General features: G+C 44.0%; 1 protein-coding gene across 2 annotated transcripts in view; it reads left to right on the plus strand.

The window, feature by feature from the left end:
* Positions 1 to 3052: 3052 nt before the first annotated feature.
* MUC13 (mucin 13, cell surface associated) overlaps positions 3053 to 22744 on the plus strand; it is a 30300-nt gene continuing 10608 nt past the window's right edge. For both annotated transcript variants that reach the window (XR_011529440.1, XM_070583713.1), the window contains exons 1-6: positions 3053 to 3163; positions 9139 to 9750; positions 13403 to 13525; positions 14992 to 15098; positions 18874 to 18929; positions 20943 to 21106. Coding sequence is in view for 1 of the 2 variants with exons in the window: in XM_070583713.1 (XP_070439814.1) it covers positions 3112 to 3163; positions 9139 to 9750; positions 13403 to 13525; positions 14992 to 15098; positions 18874 to 18929; positions 20943 to 21106 (1114 nt within the window). In the remaining variant the exon portion in view is untranslated. The remainder of the gene's footprint in view (positions 3164 to 9138; positions 9751 to 13402; positions 13526 to 14991; positions 15099 to 18873; positions 18930 to 20942; positions 21107 to 22744) is intronic.

Below are 22744 nucleotides of genomic sequence, written 5' to 3' on the forward strand. Positions count from 1 at the left end.
ATAAAGGTGTGCCGAGAGACCAGGAGCATGCCACTCGTTGAACTCCCTCCACGTGGAAGGAAACGTCAGCAATGAGGAAGAAGCACGTCTGTCAAGGAGAAGCCCTGTGTCCATTGTCTCTCTAATCCTAGAACACTGCAGTCTGGTGTGGATTGGGTTAAAAGGGGCCTAAGAAAGGATGATTGCTGATCCACACTTTCAGGAATGCCTGACCTTCTTGTTGCTCACATTTTTCCAGATAAGGCCATGTAAAAGTCCCAGGTGAAGAGACACAGGTGCCTCACAGGCCTCCATCCCTTTCTGGTGGCTCTTCCTTATATGCTCAGCAGACAAGAGGTATAGAAAACCACAGTAAATATTGACACTGTTGTCATATAATGGCATTAGCAGACTTCGGCAAGAGAGAGCTCTGTCGTACTACTCCCTTGAGATCTTAAAACCAAGATAAGATAGAGCCGTGGGCTCTTCCCAGTTTAGGAGACAGGATTTGAGACCCTGTAGCTAATTATGTGACCTCAGGCCACTTTTTCATTTTTCCTAGCTTCCTGGTTAGCTTTTTATAAAGTGGACATAGAAGATCAAAATGCCACGTAAAAATGGCAGAAAGGGACAACATATTTGCAATACATACGTAAAGAACTCTGACAACTCAAAAATAAGAAGACAAAACAACACAACTAAAAAATGGGCAAATGATTTGAATAAATATTTTACAACAGAAAAGATGTGAGTGGCTAATAAGCACATGAAAAGAGGCTCAGCATCATTTGTCATCAGGGGATGCAAATTAAAACCAAAGTGAGATACCACTACATACCCTTTAAAGAGTTAATATAATAAAAGCTGATCATAACCAAGTGTTGGCAAGGATGGGTAGCAACCGGAACTCGTATATTGTTGATGGGAATGTAAAATGGTACAACTGTGGAAGACAGTTTCATGGTTTATTAAAAGTTAAACATATACCTGCCATATGATGTAACCACTTCCACACCTAAGTATTTACCCAAGAGAAACGAAAGCATATGCCCACACAAAGACTTGGACACAAATATTCGTAACATCTTTATTTGTGATAGCTGAAAACTGGAAACAACCCAAATGTCCATCAGCAGATGAACAGACAAACCATGGTACATCCAGCATATTCATACAATGGAACACTATTCAGAAACAAGAAAAAACAAACTATCGGTACACACAACAACATAGATGAATCTCGAAATAATTATGCTGAGTGAAAGAAGCCAGACCAAAAAATAAAAAAATAAACACTCCCAAAACTCAGTACATCTGTACAATTCCATTTATATACAATTCTAGAAAACGCAAACTAATCTACAGTGACAGAAAGCAGATCAGTGGTTACCTCTAACTGGGGGTATGAGGAATGATGGAACAAGAAAACTTTTGGGGGTTATGAGAATGTTTGATATCTTCATGATGGTGATAGCTTCATGGGTGTATACACATGTCAATACTTTAAATATATGCAGCTTCCTATACATAAATTACACCTCAACAAAGTTGTAGGAAGAAGAAAGGGAGGAAGGAAGAAAGAACAAACTAAGACAGTAAGATGGATGAATTTCAAGATCATTGTGCTGAGGGGGAGAAGCCAGACATAAAATAGTACATTCTATGTGACTCCATTTATACACAATTCTAGAAAAAGCAAACTAATCTCTACTGACAGAAAGCAGATCAGTAGCTGACTGGGTTGGGGGCGGAGGGAGGAATGACCTGTGAGGGGCTGAGAGGAAACTTTTGGGTGTGATGGAAATGTTCTGTATCTTGATTGGAATGGTGGTTTCCATTATGTATACATCTATCAAAACTCATTGAATTTTACACTTTAAATGGAGTCTTTTGTTGAGGTAAATTATACCTACCTCAGTAAAGTGAGTTTAAAAAAACAGAAAAGAATTTTAAAAAGGCCTTTGTTTAACTCCTGGCGCCAGGAATCACTCAAGCTGAGAATAACAGCAAAGCATTTGGGCCTGAGGGTTGTCTTTGCTTGGAAAAAACCTTTAAATGGGCCTCTCAGTTATATGAGAGCAAACCCCAAATCCTATTCCTAAGTGGAGAGTTTTGGGACAACAAGGAACTGATCTGTTGTATAATAATAGAACAAATTTGTTTACACTGAGGTCAGAGTTAAAATCCTGGCTAATCTTCACAAGGTGTTATCGGTTTCATTTCCGTGGCTGGGGCTAGACACAGGGGCAGTTGGGGTCCTGGATTTTCAGAAGGGAGGACTAGATTGAGAAGACCCTCATCCAAGTGATAAAGCTGGTTCCTGAAACATGGTGAAAGTAGATGCTGAAGAACAGAGGTGAGGAGAGGACCAGGGAGGGGGGTACATGACCAGTGAACAACCAGGAGTGAAGAGATGTCACCTGTTTGAAGTTTTTCCCTTTTCTGTACTGTATTTTCCACTCCTGGACATGTCAACGACAAGCCTTCGGTGAAGTTAGATTAAATGCTATAATTTGATAGTAACTGTGTTTGAGGGCATCCAGTGGCGGGGCGCAGGGGTTGTCCAGTAGAGTGATATGCAGAGAGCCATGGAAACTTAGAGACATGATTACAAAGGATTGACTCAGAGAGGCCCAGATTGGTGGTCCACAGTGAAAGGTGACAAAAGCTAAGCAACAAACAATCTGGGGACACAGGTAAGCCCCCCCTCAGGGATTCTCGGCACTACAGCTGGAGGAAACTGGATTTCCTGCATTCAGATGGGGGTGGGTGGAGCACACCCTATATTATTGGGTGTTTAAAGGAAGGGTGACCTTCTAAAAGGTGGTAGCTTGGGGACATTTGGGAACTAAAGAGATTAACTACCCTCTCCCCAACCTCCCAAAGAATTGGACTGTCCTGGGTTATTTTGGACTATGAGACAGAAAAATAATCCACAAGGCCAGGTCCACCTCTTCTATCTCAAAAGCTCAGACGAGACCTATGGTATACGACCAAACCCTAGCTAGTAATTGCCTTTGGCTGGTTTGACGTCACTTAATGACTGGACTTTGTACCTGAAAGAGAGTTAAAACTCAAGATAGTTGGGGGGCCATCATTTCCTCCTCGGAGCTCCCAGGAAGGACATCGAAAATGAAAGGCTTCACTCCCCTCATTCTTCTCACCCTCCTTTTTGTAACCTCAGGTAAGGAACATTTAAAAATTTTAATTCTTTTCACCACGTTTGTTGTCTTTGAGATAGAATCGGCAGGGTTAAGCTACCAATTCCCACAGTCCAACAGGTGGACTATTTTATGGATGAAGTTTCCTCTCCAACTCGGCTCGAGGAGACAGGGCATTTCAGTCTGCCACAAAAGCAGACAGAACAGTAGTAAAGAGACCTCTGGACTAAGGTTTGGGGTTCAGCAAACCAGAGATTTGTCCTTGAGAGTTCCTGAGGCCAGACAAGAACAACTTAGTAGGTTTCAGGGGCCCAGGGCTCTACAGTTGCCTTCTGGATCCCTTCCCATGATACGCACAGAGGGCTGGCCACAAGAAAAGCTCTCCTTTCACAAATGTACTTGAATTTGAGGGTATTAGACCCAAAGGAATAATTGTGATGTTGAACGGACTTCAGAAACGGACTTCCTCTTCTGAGTTAAGAAGGGTTATTGGGGGGCTGGCCCCGTGGCCGAGTGATTAAGTTCGCGCGTTCTGCTGCAGGCGGCCCGGTGTTTCGTTGATTCGAATCCTGGGTGCGGACATAGCACTGCTCATCAAACCACGCTGAGGCAGCGTCCCGCATGCCACAACTAGAAGGACCCACAACGAAGAATATACAACTACGTACTGGGGGGCTTTGGGGAGAAAAAAAAAAATCTTTTTTTGAAAAAAAAGAAGGGTTATTGGGCAAGGGGGAAGTGAGAAGGTTGTCTGTGTATCTTTGAGGTGGGGGTTAATGAATGGAAATCTACTAGCTGCTTGCAGAAAAGAATAAAGTATTTGATCAGGCAGAAATGTGAAGAAGAGAAATTGAACTCATTTTAGAGGAAATGGAAGGGGCAGCAGCAGGATTTAATTTTTTTGAGAGCTGGTTTGAAGCTCCTAATAGAGGAAGATTGGGAAGACTATCCTGACACGATAGGCACGACTCGCCAGATCCCCCCGTCAACCCTGGGGGCAGATGTCGTGGCCAAGCTTCCAGGTCCAAGTCAAAAGGGGTGAGGGTTGTGTGACTTTCAGGACCTACCAGGAGAAAAGTCTTGACGGCCATAAAATAGAGGAAATTTTGGCTGGGCAGGGTTGTGGAGATGGATAGAGATTTGTGGGGGTCCCAAGAGGAAGGGCAAAGTACAGCGAGCAGAGCACATACTTTGGAGTGAGGTGGGCAGGAATTCAAATACCATGCACCACTTATTATTAGCTGGGGTGTCTCTGAACTTCAGTATGTCCCTATGTAATAATAGAGGGGAAATTCTTACACTGAGAGTGATGGAGAGGGGGACGCTGGCAGTATATGACATGCAGGAGATGTTGCCTGGCACAAAGTAGGGCTCAATAGATGTTTGAGACCAAATTTCCTTGGTGACCAAGTTTCTAGAGAAAGGATTGAAGGTGAGTTAGGGGTAGAAACAAAGAGAGACCCAGGAGCTGGTGACGCGGATGGCTGTGAACTCTCCACAAGCAAGCGGAGGTTTTCCAACAAGAGAAGACTGTTGCTGTGTCTTAACTGTCGGGGGTCCACCTGGTACTCAACTATCATTCCACAGTCAGGTATTACCTTCCTAATGGGTATGTGTGGCATGCAGTGAACAAGAAATGAAAAAGAGCCAAAGGTCTTTTCTTTGGAAGAAAACCAAAGTGTGGAAAGGATAAGCAATTGCTCTGCCGGGGCAAGAGAATACTCCACCAGCTGGCCAGCTGACTGCTGCACTCCCATTCCTGCCACTATTCTCATTTGTTAAGGGCTCGCCCTGTGCACAACAGGACCAGTGACATAGATGCGAGTGTCCGGATTTGAGAGAAGAGCCCACCAACGTGCAGGGGGATTAAGGGATTTGCCCAGAGGTAAACCTTAATTTTATTCCCATGTGTAAGGGACAAAAGACTCTCGATGCCAGAATCCGGGATGAAACCAGGTCCCTGCACTGCGTTAGGGCCCGAAGACCTCTGGGGTCCAAAGGGAATGCCCCACTGGCCCCAGCGTGGATGAAACTGGGGAAGTTCTTACAGGAGAGATGGGGCGAGGAAGGCAGGCTTCCTGAGATGGGAACAGAGAGGTCACTTTTACCACAAAAGGCAGAACAAAATCATCTGTCCTCCTTCCCTGCGCCCTCCCCTCCCCTAACAGGAAATAGGAAGGAGGCCTTTTCCTGGAAACCCCTGGGCCCCCGCATTCGATCTGCATTGGAGGATATTTTGGTCATGCGCAGAACCAAAGAACTGTAGCCACAAAAGTGGCAACTGAGATTAATAAGGGTTACCAAGGACACTTTTTGTCGTGTCTACATTTCATCCAATTTTTAAACGTTGGTTTTGATTTTATCTCCTCTGTTTGCCATACAAGTAAGGCAGACCCACTGTAACAAATTCAAACACAGAGACAGCTGCCCTCTGGCCCTCCTACCCCATCCTGGCAACCACCCCCAGATATACTGCTGTTGACAAGTTGGTGCTCATTAAGGTTTTTTTTTTTTTAAAGAAATTGTTTCTTTTTCTATAGAATGTTAAGAGTGTTGCAGGTGTGTGTGAGGAATTTCTATTTCAGAAGGAGTTCCAACTCAGAGTCCTAGCAACCAAGGGCAGGAAGCATATTTGTAACCTGCACGCATCCCCCACCCCGCCGAGTGTCTTGCCTGGCACTGGCACCCTTCCTAAACATTTACTAAAAATAAGTATGTGCAGATGACGCTCAAAAGTCCCTTGAACAGGCAAAATTTTCCAGGTTGTGTTAGCTTTCTCTGAGAGATTAGAGCCGCTTTAGTCCACAGAATCGATGGGTGCATTTAGGAACCAACATTTCATAACATCAGAGAATTTAGATCTTGAAGAAAGGCGTTTTCTTGAAACCTCCGGCTAGCTTTGAACAAAGCAACAATAGACGTTCCCTGGACAGGGGTGGGTGGGTATGGGGTGTTCTCCACGAAGTAGCCAAATCAGGGCACATTTTTTTTGCCCATTTAAGTCTGTGGTTTGTACCTGTGTGGACATTTTGCTGTCTTTGTATTGTTTAGAAGTTCCAAGACGTGGGGAAATAAAGCAATTAAAGCTATCTTTTACTATGCTGATGCCTTAATTTATTTCTGCGACTGTAGATTGAACACAATAAATTATTTTACAATTCTGCTTGAGTATTATTACCAGATAATGTAAGCCTAGGATATCGGCTCCCTGAAATTTGTACATAAAACTCATAAATATATACACACATACACATTTATATTTTAGGTTTTGGAAAAAATTCATCTTGTAGGTATTCACAGTGATGGATGTGTCTCATTTATTGAAACAAATTGAGCATTCTTTTTTTTTCTTTGAGAAAGAGTAGCCCTGAGCTAACATCCGTGCCCATCTTCCTCTACTTTATATGCGGGACACCTGCCACAGTGTGGCTTGATAAGGGGTATGTAGGTCTGCACCCAGGATCCAAACCAGCAAACCCCGGGCTGCCAAAGTGGAAAGTGGGAATTTAACTGCTGCGCGCCACCAGGCTAGACCCACAAATTGCCCATTCTTGAAGGCAATCTCCCTAGCAAACAGAAATTTGAAACCGAAGTAAAAAAGTGCTAAATCTAAAACTTCTTGTCATAATCTCAAAGACCCCAAAGAGTTTTGTGCACATCTACAGTAACATGTTGGTGATTTGGCATCAGCAGAGGATGGACATTTCTGAAGCATGCAATTCAAGGCTGGGCAGGGTCAGGGCTGTTTGCACCCACAGCCTGCCAAGCCCTTTTCTTTTTTTTTTTCTTTTTTTGAAAGATTTTATTTTTCCCTTTTTCTCCCAAAGCTCCCCGGTGCATAGTTGTGTATCTTTAGTGGTGGGTCCTTTCAGTTGTGGCACGTGGGATGCCACCTCAGCATGGCTTGATGAGCGATGCCGTGTCTGCGCCCGGGATTCGAACCCACGAATCCCAGGCCGCTGAAGCTGAGCATGCGAACTTAACCACTTGGACACGGGGCCAGCCCCCATGCCAAGCCCTTTTCTGCCATCCAGGTTTCTGAGGCTAGGGTCAAGCCCCTGGCCAATCGCAGCTTCTCCAGGGACAGAGGACACCACCGGGTCACTTCCACTTCCACTGCTTTCATTCTAATCCCTGGATTTTCCCTATCTCCGTCTGTGTTTGCTCCTCTGATACTTCTTGTCTTTTTCACTAAACAACGGCTTTTTACACAACTCCCTAACCAAGTCGGAGTTAAGACATTGGCGATAGGCAGACCTGGCTTTGCGTCTGGGCAAATCCTTTAATCCCCCTGCGTGTTGGTGGGCTCTTCTCTCAAATGCAGACACTCCCATCTGTGTCACAGATCCCGTCGGGCACAGGGCAAGCCATTGACAAATGAGAATAGCAGCGGGAATCAGGGTAGCACCAGTCAGCTGGCCAGCTGGTGGCCTGGTTTCTTGACCCTGGAAGAGCAGTTGCTCGTCTCTTCAACACTTAGGGACGACTATCTAAGCCAGGCCCTGTTGGAGGTGAAGAGCCAGATTCCGCCCTCCAGGGGCTCACAGACCCCTGGGGGAGTCAGGGAGCAGCATCTGCGGTTTTCTTTATCCAAGGGTTTAGGAATTGTTTCCTCGTGAAAACTTTTTTTTTTTTTAAATACAGAAGGTAGCCATATTTTTTTTTTTTAAAGATTTTTTTTTATTTTTTCCTTTTTCTCCCCAAAGCCCCCCGGTACATAGTTGTGTATTCTTCGTTGTGGGTTCTTCTAGTTGTGGCATGTGGGACACTGCCTCAGCGTGGTCTGATGAGCAGTGCCATGTCCGCGCCCAGGATTCGAACTAACGAAACGCTGGGCCGCCTGCAGCAGAGCACGCGAACTTAACCACTCGGCCACGGGGCCAGCCCCGTGAAAACTTTTTTCTTTAAGAATTATTTTTTTAACCAATTGTCAATGTCAGAGTTCTAAGAGACAAAGTTTCTAGAAAACTGATCACTGGATCACTAAGAGCTTACTACCCTGTGTGTCCAGGGGTTCCTAAGAGTTAAACAAAAAAAAGGCGATTTTGATGATCACCGTAACCTTTATGGCAAAGATCATCTCTATTCATCTTACTCTTTAAAAATTTCATGTGTCTAGAATTGTTAATGGAGAAACATTACTAGACAAAAATTTAGTAAGTTTAATAGTAAGAAGTTTAAAAAATTTAGTAAAGAAGTTAATGAGGTATGTTTATTTTATCATTCTTTAAAACACACCCTATCCCTTCCTTCACTCATATCTATCAACAGCTAAAATACTATGTAATGGGGGCCCGGGCCAGCCCTGTGGCCGAGTGGTTAAGTTCACACGTTCCGCTTCTGTGGCCCAGGGTTTCGCCTGTTTGCATCTCAGGCGCGGACATGGCATCATTCATCAGGCCACACTGAGACGGCGTCCCACATGCCACAACTAGAAGGACCCACAACTAAAATATACAACTACGTACTGAGGAGACACTGGGAGAAAAAGCGAAAAAAAAAAAAAAAAGATGGGCAACAGTTGTTAGCCCAGGTGCCCATCTTTAAAATACCATGTAATGGGAAATTGAGGTAAAATTGCCTTAAATTGCAAAAAAAGACAAAAAGAAGCCTCTTCCAGGTAGTAACAGCGCCACCTGGTGGCACTTTCAGTTGTCTTCACTGACTACTACTCAGGAATGTTAAACCCAGATTGACAATTCTACAACTATCGGCATAAATGATATTACTTCTTGGTTCTCATCTTAATACATATTAACTCTGTATCTTATTTTTCAATAACATTTTCCAGTTTTGTCTGTTTAATTTTTAATTTTATTTATTGTGGGGGTTTTTGTGTATGTTCAGAAGTTGTCATGTATTTTCATTTTTAATGTAGTCGACTATGTTTATTGTTCAGACTAGAATGGATTGGGTACGAATTACTATTAAATAATAGCAACTGCCATTATATATTCAATGTTCTGTCTTCTGAAACTTAGTATTTTTGTTCTTCTAGTCACCAGCCAAAGCTCGACTAATGTCTCATCAACCTTGGCCAGCTCAACTAGCCACCCGCCAGATACTACAGGTGTTACCACAAACACCACAACAGGTCCTACTACAGGTGTAACCACAAACGCCACAGCAGATCCTACTATAGGTGTAACCACAAACGCCACAGCAGGTCCTACTATAGGTGTAACCACAAACGCCACAGCAGGTCCTACTACAGGTGTTACCACAAACGCCACAGCAGATCCTACTACAGGTGTTACCACAAACGCCACAGCAGATCCTACTATAGGTGTAACCACAAACGCCACAGCAGGTCCTACTACAGTATCAGTAACTACAACTCCTATAAACAACTCAAGTTCAGTTGAAGACACCACTGAATCCACCACCAGTGCAAACACGTTAACGACAGTTGCCGCAGTTACCACTCCCGCCGTCTCATCTTCAAGTGTTGACTCAGTCACAACTGTTCCTTCTCTAACAACGCAAACTAACGATGGATCGTCCCCCACCACAGTCACAGGGGGAGGTGTTTCCTCAGGGACTGTTTCTTCAGTGACTTTCAGCCACGTCACTTCATCAGAGAACATCACCCCAAAACCCAGCACCACAGGTAAGAGTGATTCCCTGAAAGGCTCCTCCCTGAGGAGTCGGAGCATTGCGGAGGACTCAAGGTAGGTGTGCTCTGTTGGGGTAGGGAAGCGGGTATGAAGAAACCCAAGGCTTCCTTGGATATGAACCCCTGGAATTAAAAAATTTGAGTCACAAAGGCTAGTAGTGATGGCAGAGACCCTAAAAGATTACCCACAGTTCCATCCTGTTCTTTCCTTCCCACCCATCCTGCCTCAAGCTATTTGCCAGATGTGGAATCCTTTTATGAACTTGGACTGTATGCAAGCTGCTTCTCCAGCTTCCCACTCCCTAGGAGATTTCTGGAAATAGTTTCAGCTTCTCTGAGGACGCCGAGTCCAAAGAAGCGCCGACTCTCCAGCCGCACAGGTCTAGCTCCCTGGTCCACCTGAGGAAGGAGTCGTCCTACCCTGACTCCTTATCAACTGTTCTTGAAAAATATGACATTGCTATGGTGACGGACCACAATTTGGAATTTGAGCCAATTTATGGAATTTGAGCCTGAAGGATTAAAAAAAAAAGCCAAATAACAGCAGTGCTCAAACAGCCCTGGACAAGACCAGGGTCATTGTCCAAAGGACAGATGTTTTGGGGATACTGTCTAAGAGATGACAATTGACTTCAAGCCAGAGTTATTGAAACAGAAACCACTTGCCCCTTTTCCCAGAGCTTGGTCTAGGACGGGTCAGCAAACTTTATCAGTAAAGGCAAACCAGTAAATATTTTAGGTTTTGCTGGCCACAACAGGGCCTCTGTTGCAACAACTGCGCTCTGCCATTTTAACATGAAAGCAGCCATAGTCAATATGTAGATGAACAAGGCTGGCTGCACACCAACAAACTTCATTTACAAAAACAGAAGACTGGTCAGATTAGGCTCGTGAGTCATAGTCTGCCAACCCCTGGTCTAAAAAAATCCTCAAACCTAGGCTTGCAGGGTCTGGATAAACCCTGTCATTCTCAGATAGGGAAACTGAGGCCCAGTGAGGGCAGCAACTTGTCCAAGGTCATAGAGCAAGTTGATGTCTGCCTACACTTACTTCTTTTGGTTTCTCCAGTGTTCTCTGATGGATCTAAGAAATGGATGATTAAGCAAATGGAGCCGAAGCCTGTGTGTGAGGCCTGGTTGCCAGTCTTCCTCTGTTCTTGGAGGGGCCACTCTCAAGGCTAGGTCAAGTGGGACGTGTTGCACGTTCAGCTCTCCTGGAGCCAGGAAAGGGAGCTTTACTAAGCTATTTCTGCTTCCCCAGATATTGTCTCAGAATAGGGCAGGCTTCTGGTGTTCTGGCCCTACCCCTAACTGTGGGACACGGGGCAAATCACTCCTCTCTTCACTTCAATTTACTCATTTATAATAAGATGTCACAGAACTAAAGAGCCACCAAAATCCCTTCCGGCTGTCACATCCTGTGACTTTATTCCTGGCACACAGAACAAGCTAACAAGTCTGCCCTGTCTTGCAGAGAGAAAGCATACCGGGAGCTATTTGTCTGGCGTATCCAGAGCGGAACCGCACTCAGTTTCTTCCCCAGGAATTTCCAAACCATCCTTGCAATGGGGCTGAGGCTTTTTCAAAAGGCCATTGACTTCACTTGTCTTATTGGCTCACACCTTGTCAGAGGGGTGCCGCTTACTGTCGTTTGTGAGATGCGGCACTATGCCTCCTTTTGTCCCATGCAACTTATTTTTTTTTCACTCTTTAAAAGAATTTTTTCTCAGTAGACTTTATTTCTTTACAGCGGTTTTAGATTCACAGCAAAACTGAGAGGAAGGTACAGAGATTTCCTATATACACACACATAGCCTCCTCCATGGTCAGCATCCCTCATCAGAGGGCACATTGTGACAACTGATGAACCTACATTGACACATGCTAATCACCCAAAGTGCACAGTTTGCATTAGGTTTCCCTGTTGGTGTTGTGTATTCTGACACAGGTATAATGACACGTATCCATCGCTATAGTATCACACAGAATATTTTCACTGCCCTGTTCATCCTTCTCCCCAATCCCCTGGCAAGCACTGATTCTTTTACTGTGGCTACAATTTTGCCTTTTCCAGAATGTCATGCAGTTGGAATCCTACAGTCTATAGCCTTTTCAGATGGGCTTCTTTCACTTAGTAATATGCGTTTAAGGTTCCTCCATGTCTTTTCATGGCTTGATGGCTCATTTTGTTTAGCACTGAATAATATTCCATTGTCTGGATGTACCACAGTTTATTTATCCATTCACCTAGTGAGGGACATCTTGATTTCTTCCAGGTTTTGGTATTTATGAATAAAGCTGCTATAACCACGCATGTGCAGGTTTTTGAGTGGATGTAAGCTTTCAGTTCCTTTGGGCAAATAACAGAGTGCACTTGCTGGATCACAGGGTAAGAGGACGTTTAGTTTTGTGAGAAACAGCCAAACTGTCCTCCCAAGTGGCTGTACCATTTCGCATTCCCACCAGCAATGAATGCCTTGCTCCATATCCTCACCAGCACTATTCTCTTTTTTAAAAAAAGGAAATTAGATCCATAGTTATGGAAAAAGAAGCTTAAATAGGACAAAAGCAAATGCAGTAAAAACTAAATGTCCCTCCCATCCGAAGTCCCTGGGACCCAAAACCCCCAGTGTCCTTCCCCGAGAATCAAGCCCTGTGGCTGGATCTTTATGCCTCCCTGCAGAGACAATCTCGAAATACAAGTGTATGTATTTGTGTGTTCATGTGTATTCCCCCTTTTTTAATCACAAAAGAGAGCATGTCATACACATTGTACCCTTTTTTAAATCAATTTCTGCCTATAGGTACATAAGAATTCAGACAGCTCTGAAGGTTGTCAGACTCCTGATTTATTCTGAAATCGAAGTTCAGAATCATTTCATTTGACTGCGATGAAGAAAATGGCCAGTCAAGATCACTGACCTAACTCTCCTCCTTGGATCCCATCAGACCTCCAGCCACAGGAAGGATGCTGCACCCTGACTGGTCTGGGGTCCTGGCCAGTGGTGTGGAAATCATTGCAATAATATTCTCACCATTTATTCAAGTCATCCACTCAGACAGCCAGAGAGTAGACTGTCCCCTCATCATTTCCTCTTCGAATCTTCACTGAGTTAGTCCACATTGTCCCATTAATCTCCCTTTCCTTTCATCATGGATCTGTATACCATGTCTGCTACCCAGAATATAACATGTATTTTCCTTTGTGGAGCTTCTTGCCTCTTCCTCCCTATAAGACAGTTATTCATGCCTTCCTAAAAACTATGATGCTTTCTCTAAAACGATCTGGGGGAGACCTACCTAGTGTTAGAGGACCAGACATCAAGGTTCTGGAGGGTCCTTGAGGTCCAAAGCTTCCCGTCTCCTTGGAATTAGCACTGCTGTGTCTCTCTGAGCAAACGCTTGCACACCAACCTCTGACCTTTACTGTTGACAAGCACCTGGTTCCAGAATTTCAGCAACAAACTCCCTAGAGATGTAAGAAAATACGTATTTTTTTTTTTAGCTCTTCTAAGAGTGTGCTGTGGAGTAACATAACCAAGGAATAGCAAGTGCCCAGGAGGAAGGCATGAAGATTTGAAAGTATGTTTCCGGGTGTTATTTGTTGCTATGCTGTGGATCTTTAATGTCTTTCTACTCCGTCTCAGGTCCCAGCGGTCCTTGCCAGGGTGATCCATGTAGCGGTGGTTCTTCGTGTGTTAGCCTGAATAGCCATTACTTCTGCCTGTGTCCGGAAGGGTATTACTATAATTTTTCCCTGTGCAATAAAGGTGAGTTCCAAGGGATGAACCATGCGGAACCGCATCTCATACCTAAAGCGGAATAGAAAACTTAATGTAATGGCAAAACGAGCTTCCAGAATACCAGAGGTAGAGGAAAATTTGGAGGCAACAAAGGCCAGGGAAATAGAGAAAAGGCTTCTGGAGCAAGTCAGATCTATGAGCTAGTCCTGAAGTTCTGAGAATGGATGTGTCCCTTCACTTTACCTGTTCAAGGGAACAGTGCCTTGGGGACAAGATGAGAATGACAGGTGTTGAAGCCCCTGAAAAAGTACAAAGACTGCACAAAGATAAAGTAGTGTCGGTACATGGCGACACTGACGCAGAATAAGGTAGATAGACCTGAGACCACACGGTCAGACAAGGCTGGGACCTGGCCCCCTGACCCTGGTTCAGTTCTCTATCATAGGACTTGCTTGCTCCATAGTAGCAAACGCCATTTTTAGAGACTTAAGAGCCTCTCAGCTCTAGAAATGAACTTTAGGAGCAAGCAACACACCTTTGGCACAACATTTTCTTTGGTTAGATCAGCTGGCTTCTGTGAACGTCCAAGGCAGTTTCTTGGGTTAGGGATTTTTATCTGTTTCACGAATGAGAAATATCCCCCCTTGCCAGAGCAGAACAATTGTATAGGAAATTAATGCATTGTATTGGCCCCAGGGGTTAGAGATATGCCAAAAGCCCAAAGGATGTTCATATTTTTAGCGCTAATCATATCATTTCTGGGGATCCACTCTAAGTAAATGACCCCCAATATGGAAAGATTTGTACCTGATGTTCATTGCAACCTTTTTTTTCCTTTTAAATAATTAAAACCACTAAAAACTAAAAATGTCTACATCAATGAAAGGAACACATATTTCATAGAATATTATGCAGTCTTTAAAAATGATAGTTTTGGGGGCTGGCCCTGTGACTGAGTAGCTAAAGTTCCACGCGCTCCACTTCGGCGGCCTGGGGTTCGCGAGTTTGGATCCCGGGCGTGGACCTACTCCACTCACCAGCTGTGCTGTGGAGACATCCCACATACAAAGTAGAGGAAGACTGGCACAGATGTGAGCTCAGGGCTAATCTTCCTCAAGCAAAAAAAGAGGAGGATCGGCCATAGACGTTAGCTCAGGGTGAATCTTCCTCACCAAAAAAGAAAAGTTATGAAGACTAGGCAATGATTTGGAAAAATCCTTATTATATAATAATAAGTAAAGTGACATGACATAAACTTAGAATTATAATGATGTAAACTATGCATGGAAAAAAAAGCTTGGAGAAACACAGCGAACTGAAACTGGTTGTGTTAAGTCGGGTCGGATTTGGGGTAACATTTTTTCGTATTGCCAGACTTCCTGTGCTATCATTATATAGTGTTTAGAATTTTAAAAAATAATCTATGTTTCAAACCAAATGGAGATGACCTTCTTTACATGAAATAGTACAGAAAGATTCTGCTTGAATTTCAGGAAAGGTATTCCCTGGAACAGTTACAGTAAGAGTATCGGGAACATCTGACTTGGAAAGTCAACAGTCTGCGGCCTATCAAGACTTATATAATAAAATCACTACATTTGTAAGTATCTTCCAACTGTCCTTCTTGTGTAAGTGTTCTTCGTTCTGACACTGAGTTACAGAGCACAGGGCTGGTATTCAGGCGGCTCTCATTGGCACAGCTGTGCCAGTTGTTCAGATGCTGAAAGGCACCCTTTCAGCTTGATAAACAGCAGCTATCCTGAGCCCCCTGGGTACCAGTGCTTCCCAGGTGCCCAGGTCCCTCCCTGGGACCCTTGGGCTTCCCATGATCCTGCACCTAGAAGGGGTTTAACACCCGGCACAGCAGAGGGCCTTAGAAGCTTGCTCCGGCCATGCCATACTCATTACATAAGCGATTAGAACACTTTTGTAATGGACAGATAAATATAATGACCTTTTAAATTATTTCCAATGAATGGAAGAGAAAAAAATTTAAAGATGTTGGGGTTTTTTCTTTTTACATTCAAATTTGCATAAATTTCCATCCTACTCTAGATTTTTTTAACGTCTGGAAGAGGAACTCCATCTGAATTAACATCTGTTACTTTCTTCCCCCCATTTTCAAAAATGTGAAAATGAACAATAGCTTCATTTCGTCTGGATTACTCTGAGTGAGTGTCAGTGGGAAAGGGATGGAGCTCTCCCTTCTGGAACCATAGATGTGAGACCTGGAAGACCTAGCAGAGGGCATCCAGTCAATGTTTCTTAGAGTTTAGTTTTAAAGGAAAAAAATGTTAGCCTGTAACTATGTCTTAGAACCCTGGGTGGAGAAACACTTTTAAAAACGAAAGTCTTATTTTACGACAATGTCTTTCAATTTGGAGTTACATCATTACAAAAGAGTTTTGTTATTAGAATTGGTGAAGTAGAAAAGGATTATTATCTAAATGATCTTACAGATCGTACAGAGGTAGTGCTCATGACCTGGTGTGATAGGATAAAAACTGTGGCTGGCGCATCCCAGGGCTTGCCCCCGCCTCTGTGCCATACCACATGTGCATGGTGGTTCTTATCCTCTATCCTGGATCGACATTCCTATTTGCCCGCCTGGATGGTATTCAGTACAATGACAGCAATATCAATGTGTTCCTCTTTCCAAGGACCCCCTCGATTGTCCCCTGTGGCTTTACTGAGCCCTGGCCACTGTGGCCACTACATTTCCCAAACTTGCTTTGGGAATGAGTGTCCAAAAGTCCCCTCCAGCTGCAGGCCTTATGCCCTGTCTCAGAGACCAGTGTAGAGACTTGGGCTCAGTCTTGAGTGTCCCAGGGGGATAGAGGGGATAGAGCATTCTTATAATTTCCAGGAGGCTTTTAACCAAAAAAAAAATGTACCAGAACGTCCTTGAAACTCCCACAGATAGGAAAATAGAGACAATTTATTTTCTTCAAGGTCCTCTCAGTAGACTTCGTAGCCAGGGCTGTCACAGCCTAGGCCCGGAGAAGTCTCCCAGGGTCCGCTTTCTACCCTGCTGGATCCACATGGACGGTCCACACTGGGATTTAAAGTTGCCCTGTTGCATGCTGTGCCTGGTATTTTACGTGTAATACTCTAATTTTCAAAACAACCCCGTTGAGGAGATAGTGCTCTGGTGCCTATTTTATGGATGAGGCAGACAAGGATCAGGAAAGTTAAGTAACTGACTGAAGGTCACCCAGCTGATGAGTGAGGAGGTCAGGATTTGAACCCAGACCCTTCTGGCCACGGAGCTGCTTCCCCTTCTCCTCCCCTGCTGGCTCAGTGGTGCAGTGGAGGCCGGGCAGGCCCATTTGGATAGCTCCCGCCTTCTTGTCCAGCCTTGCAGCTCTTCAGATTTGGAGGTAGATATCCCAACACCCTCAAAGGGTGACCTGGAAGAGAAACAAAAGGAGACACTTCCCCCTGTGTCAGATGCTAATTTCACAAACTCTTCTTCAGGATTAAGAAAATTAAATGGACAGTGGTCAGTAGGGGAGCTGAAACAGACCTTGGAGTTCATCCAGTGAACTTGTTCCTAAGTGGACCCCCGGGACCCTGATGGTTTACAGAAATACCAGCTATTCCTAATGTTTAAAAGATGATAAAGGAATATGGACATATTCTGGATATGAGGGTGCCCAGACTAACTAAAGCATCAAATTTATTGAAATCGACTATTATTAAAGATTAATGATTTGACATCTCTTTAAATGACATTGGTTGCCATGATCTTTTAAAGTGTGAGGTCCCCTTGGGGAGAAAAATAATAAAAGTCATAGGTTATAAAAAGGTTGCACCAACCCAGTTCAACACTCATCTGATAAATATGGAGACCTGGACCCAAAGAGGAGAGAACATGTCCAAGGTCATGACTGTAGCTTTCACATTTAATTCATTCAAGCATCAGTTATCCAGCATTTGTCAAGCTTTTCTTGGGGATTGCCAAGAGCTATGGGGCAGGCTGGGGTCTGGGCCAGTCGGGGAGGTTGTGTCACAAGAAAAAGAAAACCTGGGACCGGCCCTGGGGCCCAGTGGTTAAGATAGTGTGCCCTGTTTCCATGGCCCAGGGTTTCACAGGTTGGGATCCTGGGCACAGACTTGGCACTGCTCATCAGGCCATGCTGAGGTGGTGTCCCACGTAGCACAACCAGAGGGACCTACAACTAGAATATACAACTATGTACTGGGGGCTTTGGGGAGAAGAAGAAGAGGGAAAAAAAGAAGATTGGCAACAGATGTTAGCTTAGGTGCCAATCTTTAAAAAAAAAAAAAAAAACTAAGGAGAAAAACTCAAGTTTTATAAAAAGAAAAGAAAAAGAAAACCCTGTTCTTGGCATCAAAGAACTTAGGTTCTAATTGGGACCCCCCCCACCCCACCTCCACCTCACCCCTTCCAGAGATCCCAGCTTTATGTCTGGCCCCTTCCCTACAAGCATCCAGAGTTCTCTCTGCTCGTACAGCACAGCACATGCCTAAGAAGATCCACCTATGCTGGAGCCCCTTCCAGCTCACAGAGTCACGCATCACGTGTTCATCTCATTTTATACACCTCACATCACATGCATACATATATGCAGCGGGAGCTACTGCTACCTCAAGTTTTCCAATGGGAAAAGTGAGACTCAAAGAAGTCAAATCATGCAAAAGCTGACGAATGGAGAAATTTGACTTTAGGTGTTCTTCTCACCTTAGCCCATCTGAGCCACCCTACTTCTGAACATTAGCATATGCTCGTCTTCCTTCCACTCCCTGACCTGTTGAAATGGTTCAAGGCCCATTTCCTTTATGAAGACCTCTCTGGTTCTCTGCAATCAGAGGAGAGCTTCTTTGAAGGCCCACAGTACATTGTATCTCTCTGCACTGCTCACCTCTCTCAGCTTCATGGTGTGGTCCCCCATTAGATACTGGGTGGGTCTGCCATCTTTGTAGTCTCTAAGTGCTCAGGCATAATGCCTTGGCAAGTGGGCAATTAATTAAGTGTTTTCTGGGTAAACTGATGAGTGCATGAAGCATGCATATAGATAAGTCTAACAAATATGCAAAACTTCACCATGGCTTTGAAAAGACAAACTTAATAAGTTGGTCGCCTTATTTTTAAGTGTACAGTCATTGATTTGGCTGAATGCTTTCGGTTTCTGTCTTTTTTCTGGATAACTCTGACTTAACTCAGAATCTTACTATTTTGAGGAAAAATAACTGAAGGTGTTACAGCACATGTCAAGAATAAATAATCTGCTGTGATGAACCATGTATATTTATATAAATGAATTTACAAATGTATTTATGTTAACACCTAGATATAGTATCACTCTCTTTCCCCTCTTTGTAGTTGTTATTAAATCTGTTCTTCTCTGCAGTTTGCAGATGCCTTTAGCAGTTCTGATTATGGACAGACTGTAATTCTGAAAGTAAGGTAAGTTTGTCATGGACCGACGGGGTACTTTGGAGGCAGGTCAGCGCTTGCCTAACTTCCAGTCTTCTCTTGAGTTCCCGGTGCAGCACAAAGGCCCTCTGGTGGCAAGTCACAAGTCAAGAAAAGATGGTCAGTCTGAGCACTGCAGAGAGTCCTGCCCATTACATCACATTGACCCTGGCCAGGATGGGCAGGTTGTGACCTGGGGACAGCAAGATGCTGTTTGTGATTGGCTACGCAGCAACTTGCACAGATGGTGCAGGGCATCGCCTGGATCAGTTTGGTTTGATCCTTTGGCTACAAACCACACCTGATCAACCCCTGGAAGGTGAATTTCAGGGGGCCAGGAGGAGAATGAATGGTTCACAATCATCTCTTTCCTCATATCGGGGGAGTGAGGGAAACAGGAACACACCAGTCACACACCTGGCTACTGAAGGGCCAGTAGTGAGCTCACTGTGCTGTAAGAACAAGTATTTCTTGGTAATTATGAGTATGCAATGACCAGTGCCGGGTGCTCCTTAGGGACCCAAAGAGGCAGAGGATTCTCAAGAAGTTAGCAATTCCATCTCAGCCTTCTCTGAATCATATGGATACACAGGTGCCACAGGCCGAAGAAAGAATGCTCTAAGAGGAGTGGAGTTGTGCAGAAAAAGCAGCTCTAATGTATTTACATTTTATGGTTTTACTATTTCATCTATCTTTATAAGCTTTGTCAAATCCTCTGTGGAATAAGATAAATATATATAAATATTTTATGTAAATTTTTATATACATAAAAATTTTATGTAAATATAAATATTACTTAGTTGCTAAATTTATTATATATGAAATATACAAATATAAATGTTTATGAAATATAAACATTTTTCAACTAATAAAGAACAACTTGTATCAAGTAGCCTATATATTCCACTGCCACCTCCAGACCCTATCATGAATGAGTCATGGTAGACGATTTTACATTAGAATTCTGAAGCCCGTTTTGCTTTTTTTGAACTCCCTTTTGAGGTGATTGTCCCTAAAAACAGAGTTTGGTTCATGTTTTGGATTTTCTTGATGGTTCTGAAGAACCAGCACGGCTGTAAACATTTCCTAAGTAGACAGGCTATATTTTCAAGCTTCTGTATTTATTCAAAAGCCAAAATGGAGTATAGAAAAAAAAATTGGACAGGAAAAATATATCCTGAGTCTTAAAAACACATACCCACAAACCAAATAGGGAGGCAGTTTTTAAAAGTCCTTTTTTGCCTCTCTGTCTCAGTGGTTGTATCAGTTGAGTCATTTTGGACAATGAAAGAATTCGAACTTGGCCACAGCTGTTCTTAGGGCTGCAAACGGCAGTGCTGATTAGAGAGAAGGAAGCTCTTAGGATGTCTTGCTCGTAGCGGGCACTCAATATTTGATGATAGGGCTTAGTGTTATATGCTCATGTTTTCCGCAGCTCCATCCCTCCTTGTTTCAGTTCTCCTTCGGGTCCCGTGTGCCCAGGCCCAATCACATACCCACTTTGAAGCTGCCTACTGACTTCCTGGCCCTTTTTGGAAATGACCCAGATTTCCTATGGTTGATTACTGCTCTCTCTTGCACAGGAGGAACACACATCCCTCTGTCTCTCTCCAAGTGCAAGTGTGAGACTGAACAGATCGGCAGGAGACCTACTCTTGATTTTCTAAGAAAGCGACAGCTTATTTCGGATGTTACTTGTTCTACTTCTGGTTAACTCCAGACTCTTAGATCCTAAAAATGATTGTCCACAATTTTCCTCAGTGTCCTCCAGCAGGACATTGTTTTAGGCATACATTTCCTCTGAATACACATTGAATATTCATCTCTGGGCCTGTAAATTGCCATCTTACTGCAACCCCAGGCCTCCATATTTGGGCCCCAGTTGTGGATGTAGGACAGTGGGTCAGGACTAGAGCGGGAGATTTGGGAGTCTGGGAGGTTTGAAGACCTGTTTGTTGATCCTTCCGTTCGATTCCTCAAGTGATGGATTCATTTCATTTTTAGCACTTCTCCTTCAGCGAGATCTGAAATGCGTGCTGGTGAGCAGGATATTAATGTATCGGTAGTAAACATTTTTGTACAAACTACAAAAGAAAACGAGACCAGCGTGTCTGATACAATTCAAAAAGCAATCGCTGACGCCTCAGGTGACATTAGAACATATGCTCGTAAGTATTAAATAATTCTATTCAAAGTTTACTAAAGACGTACCTACCTTTTTGCAAACTTTTCCATTGTATGTAGCAGGGGGCAAGAAGACCTGGATGCCTGAATATCCACAGACTTCCCCAAGGTCCCTTTCAACCAGTCCGTTCTTCCTCCCTTTCCTCTCTCACTCGGCCTCTGCTCCTTTCCAGCCGTCTCCCAAGTCATCAGACTGACCAGTTTGTTCCTCTTCTTGGAAGGCAGCCTTAAACAAAGAGTCTCCAGACAGGGGAAGATGAAGGAAGGAGAAATGAAAGGGCTTTATACCAAGTTACAGCTTCCTAAATGATCAGAGAAAGTTTATCCATACCGTTTTCCCTTTAGTCTGATACACAAGCCCACAGCATAGCTGTAACAATTTACCTTTTTTTTTTAATTGAGGCACAATTGACTTAAAACATTATATTAATTTCGGATGTCATAACAATTCACTTTTGCTGTGTTACAAACCACCCTGAAACTTAGTGTCCTAAAACAGCAACTATTTATTTATTGGAACACCCTAATTCTGTGGATGTGAATTGGAGCTGGGCTCAGCTGGGCAGTTCTGCTGATCTAGGCCGGTCTTGGCTCACTTCGACTTCTGCCGTTAGCTGCTGGGCGGGTCTGCTGGGGGCTGACTGATCTGTGATTGTTCGGATGGACGGTTCGTCTCTGCTCCATATGGTCTCTCATCGTCCAGCGGGCTAGTCCTCAAGGGTTTCAAGAGGAGCAAGAGGGGATGTTTCAATGCACAGGTGTTTCCCAAGTCCCTGCTTACGTCACATTTACAGCATCCTAATGGCCAAAGCAATTCACATGGCCACGAACAGTGCGGCAGGGTCCCACCAAAGCACTTGATACAGGAAGGCGTGACTAGTTGACACTATTACTGCAGTCAACCCGCTTTGGCCCTCTCAGAAGTGACCTGTTAGGGCCAGCCCCAGGGGAAGATTTGGGCAACTGGTTCTCAGTCCTGGTTGCCAAACCCCAAGGCCTCCATTGAGGCACAATTTATTTGACTTTTCTGTAGCATTTGACACTGGTATCTTTACCTTCTCCGGGCCTCCACCCTCATTCTCCTAATTGCCTTCCTGCCTCCCTCATCCTTCTTCTTGCTGCTTCTAAGACTCCTTCCTTAGTCTCTTAAATTTTTGCTTTTTGATGACTGTAATCTCCCTGGGCTAGTATGCAAAACTTATTTCTCTTTTTGAAAATATGAACACATCCTGTGCATTTACACTTTTCCAGCACATTTTCTCTTTCTTCAAGATTTCACAGAGATTCTCACTGATCTCTCAGGACTTGGAATGTAAATGCTCTGGGATAAAACGCAATTCTATCAGACAAGATGGGGGCTTCTCTGCACTGTACCCCCTCGTTGGGCTGCGATCCCCTTAGCAACGTCCGTTCAACTCTTTTCCATCTAAGTGTTACGTCCCAGCAGAAGAGACTGGAGAAAAATAGTTGTAGAGCCATTCTGCTTTTCTCACGTCATCCATCAATATTACACCACCAGGCCTGGCCTTTTCATGAGCCTCTTGTAGCATGGAAAACACACAGACACACACAACTCCATTCACTTGCCCATATTTCATGTTAATTCTTTGCTCTTTGTTGTT

The sequence above is a fragment of the Equus przewalskii genome, chromosome 18, assembly GCF_037783145.1.
Source record: "Equus przewalskii isolate Varuska chromosome 18, EquPr2, whole genome shotgun sequence".
NCBI classification, from domain to species: domain Eukaryota; kingdom Metazoa; phylum Chordata; class Mammalia; order Perissodactyla; family Equidae; genus Equus; species Equus przewalskii.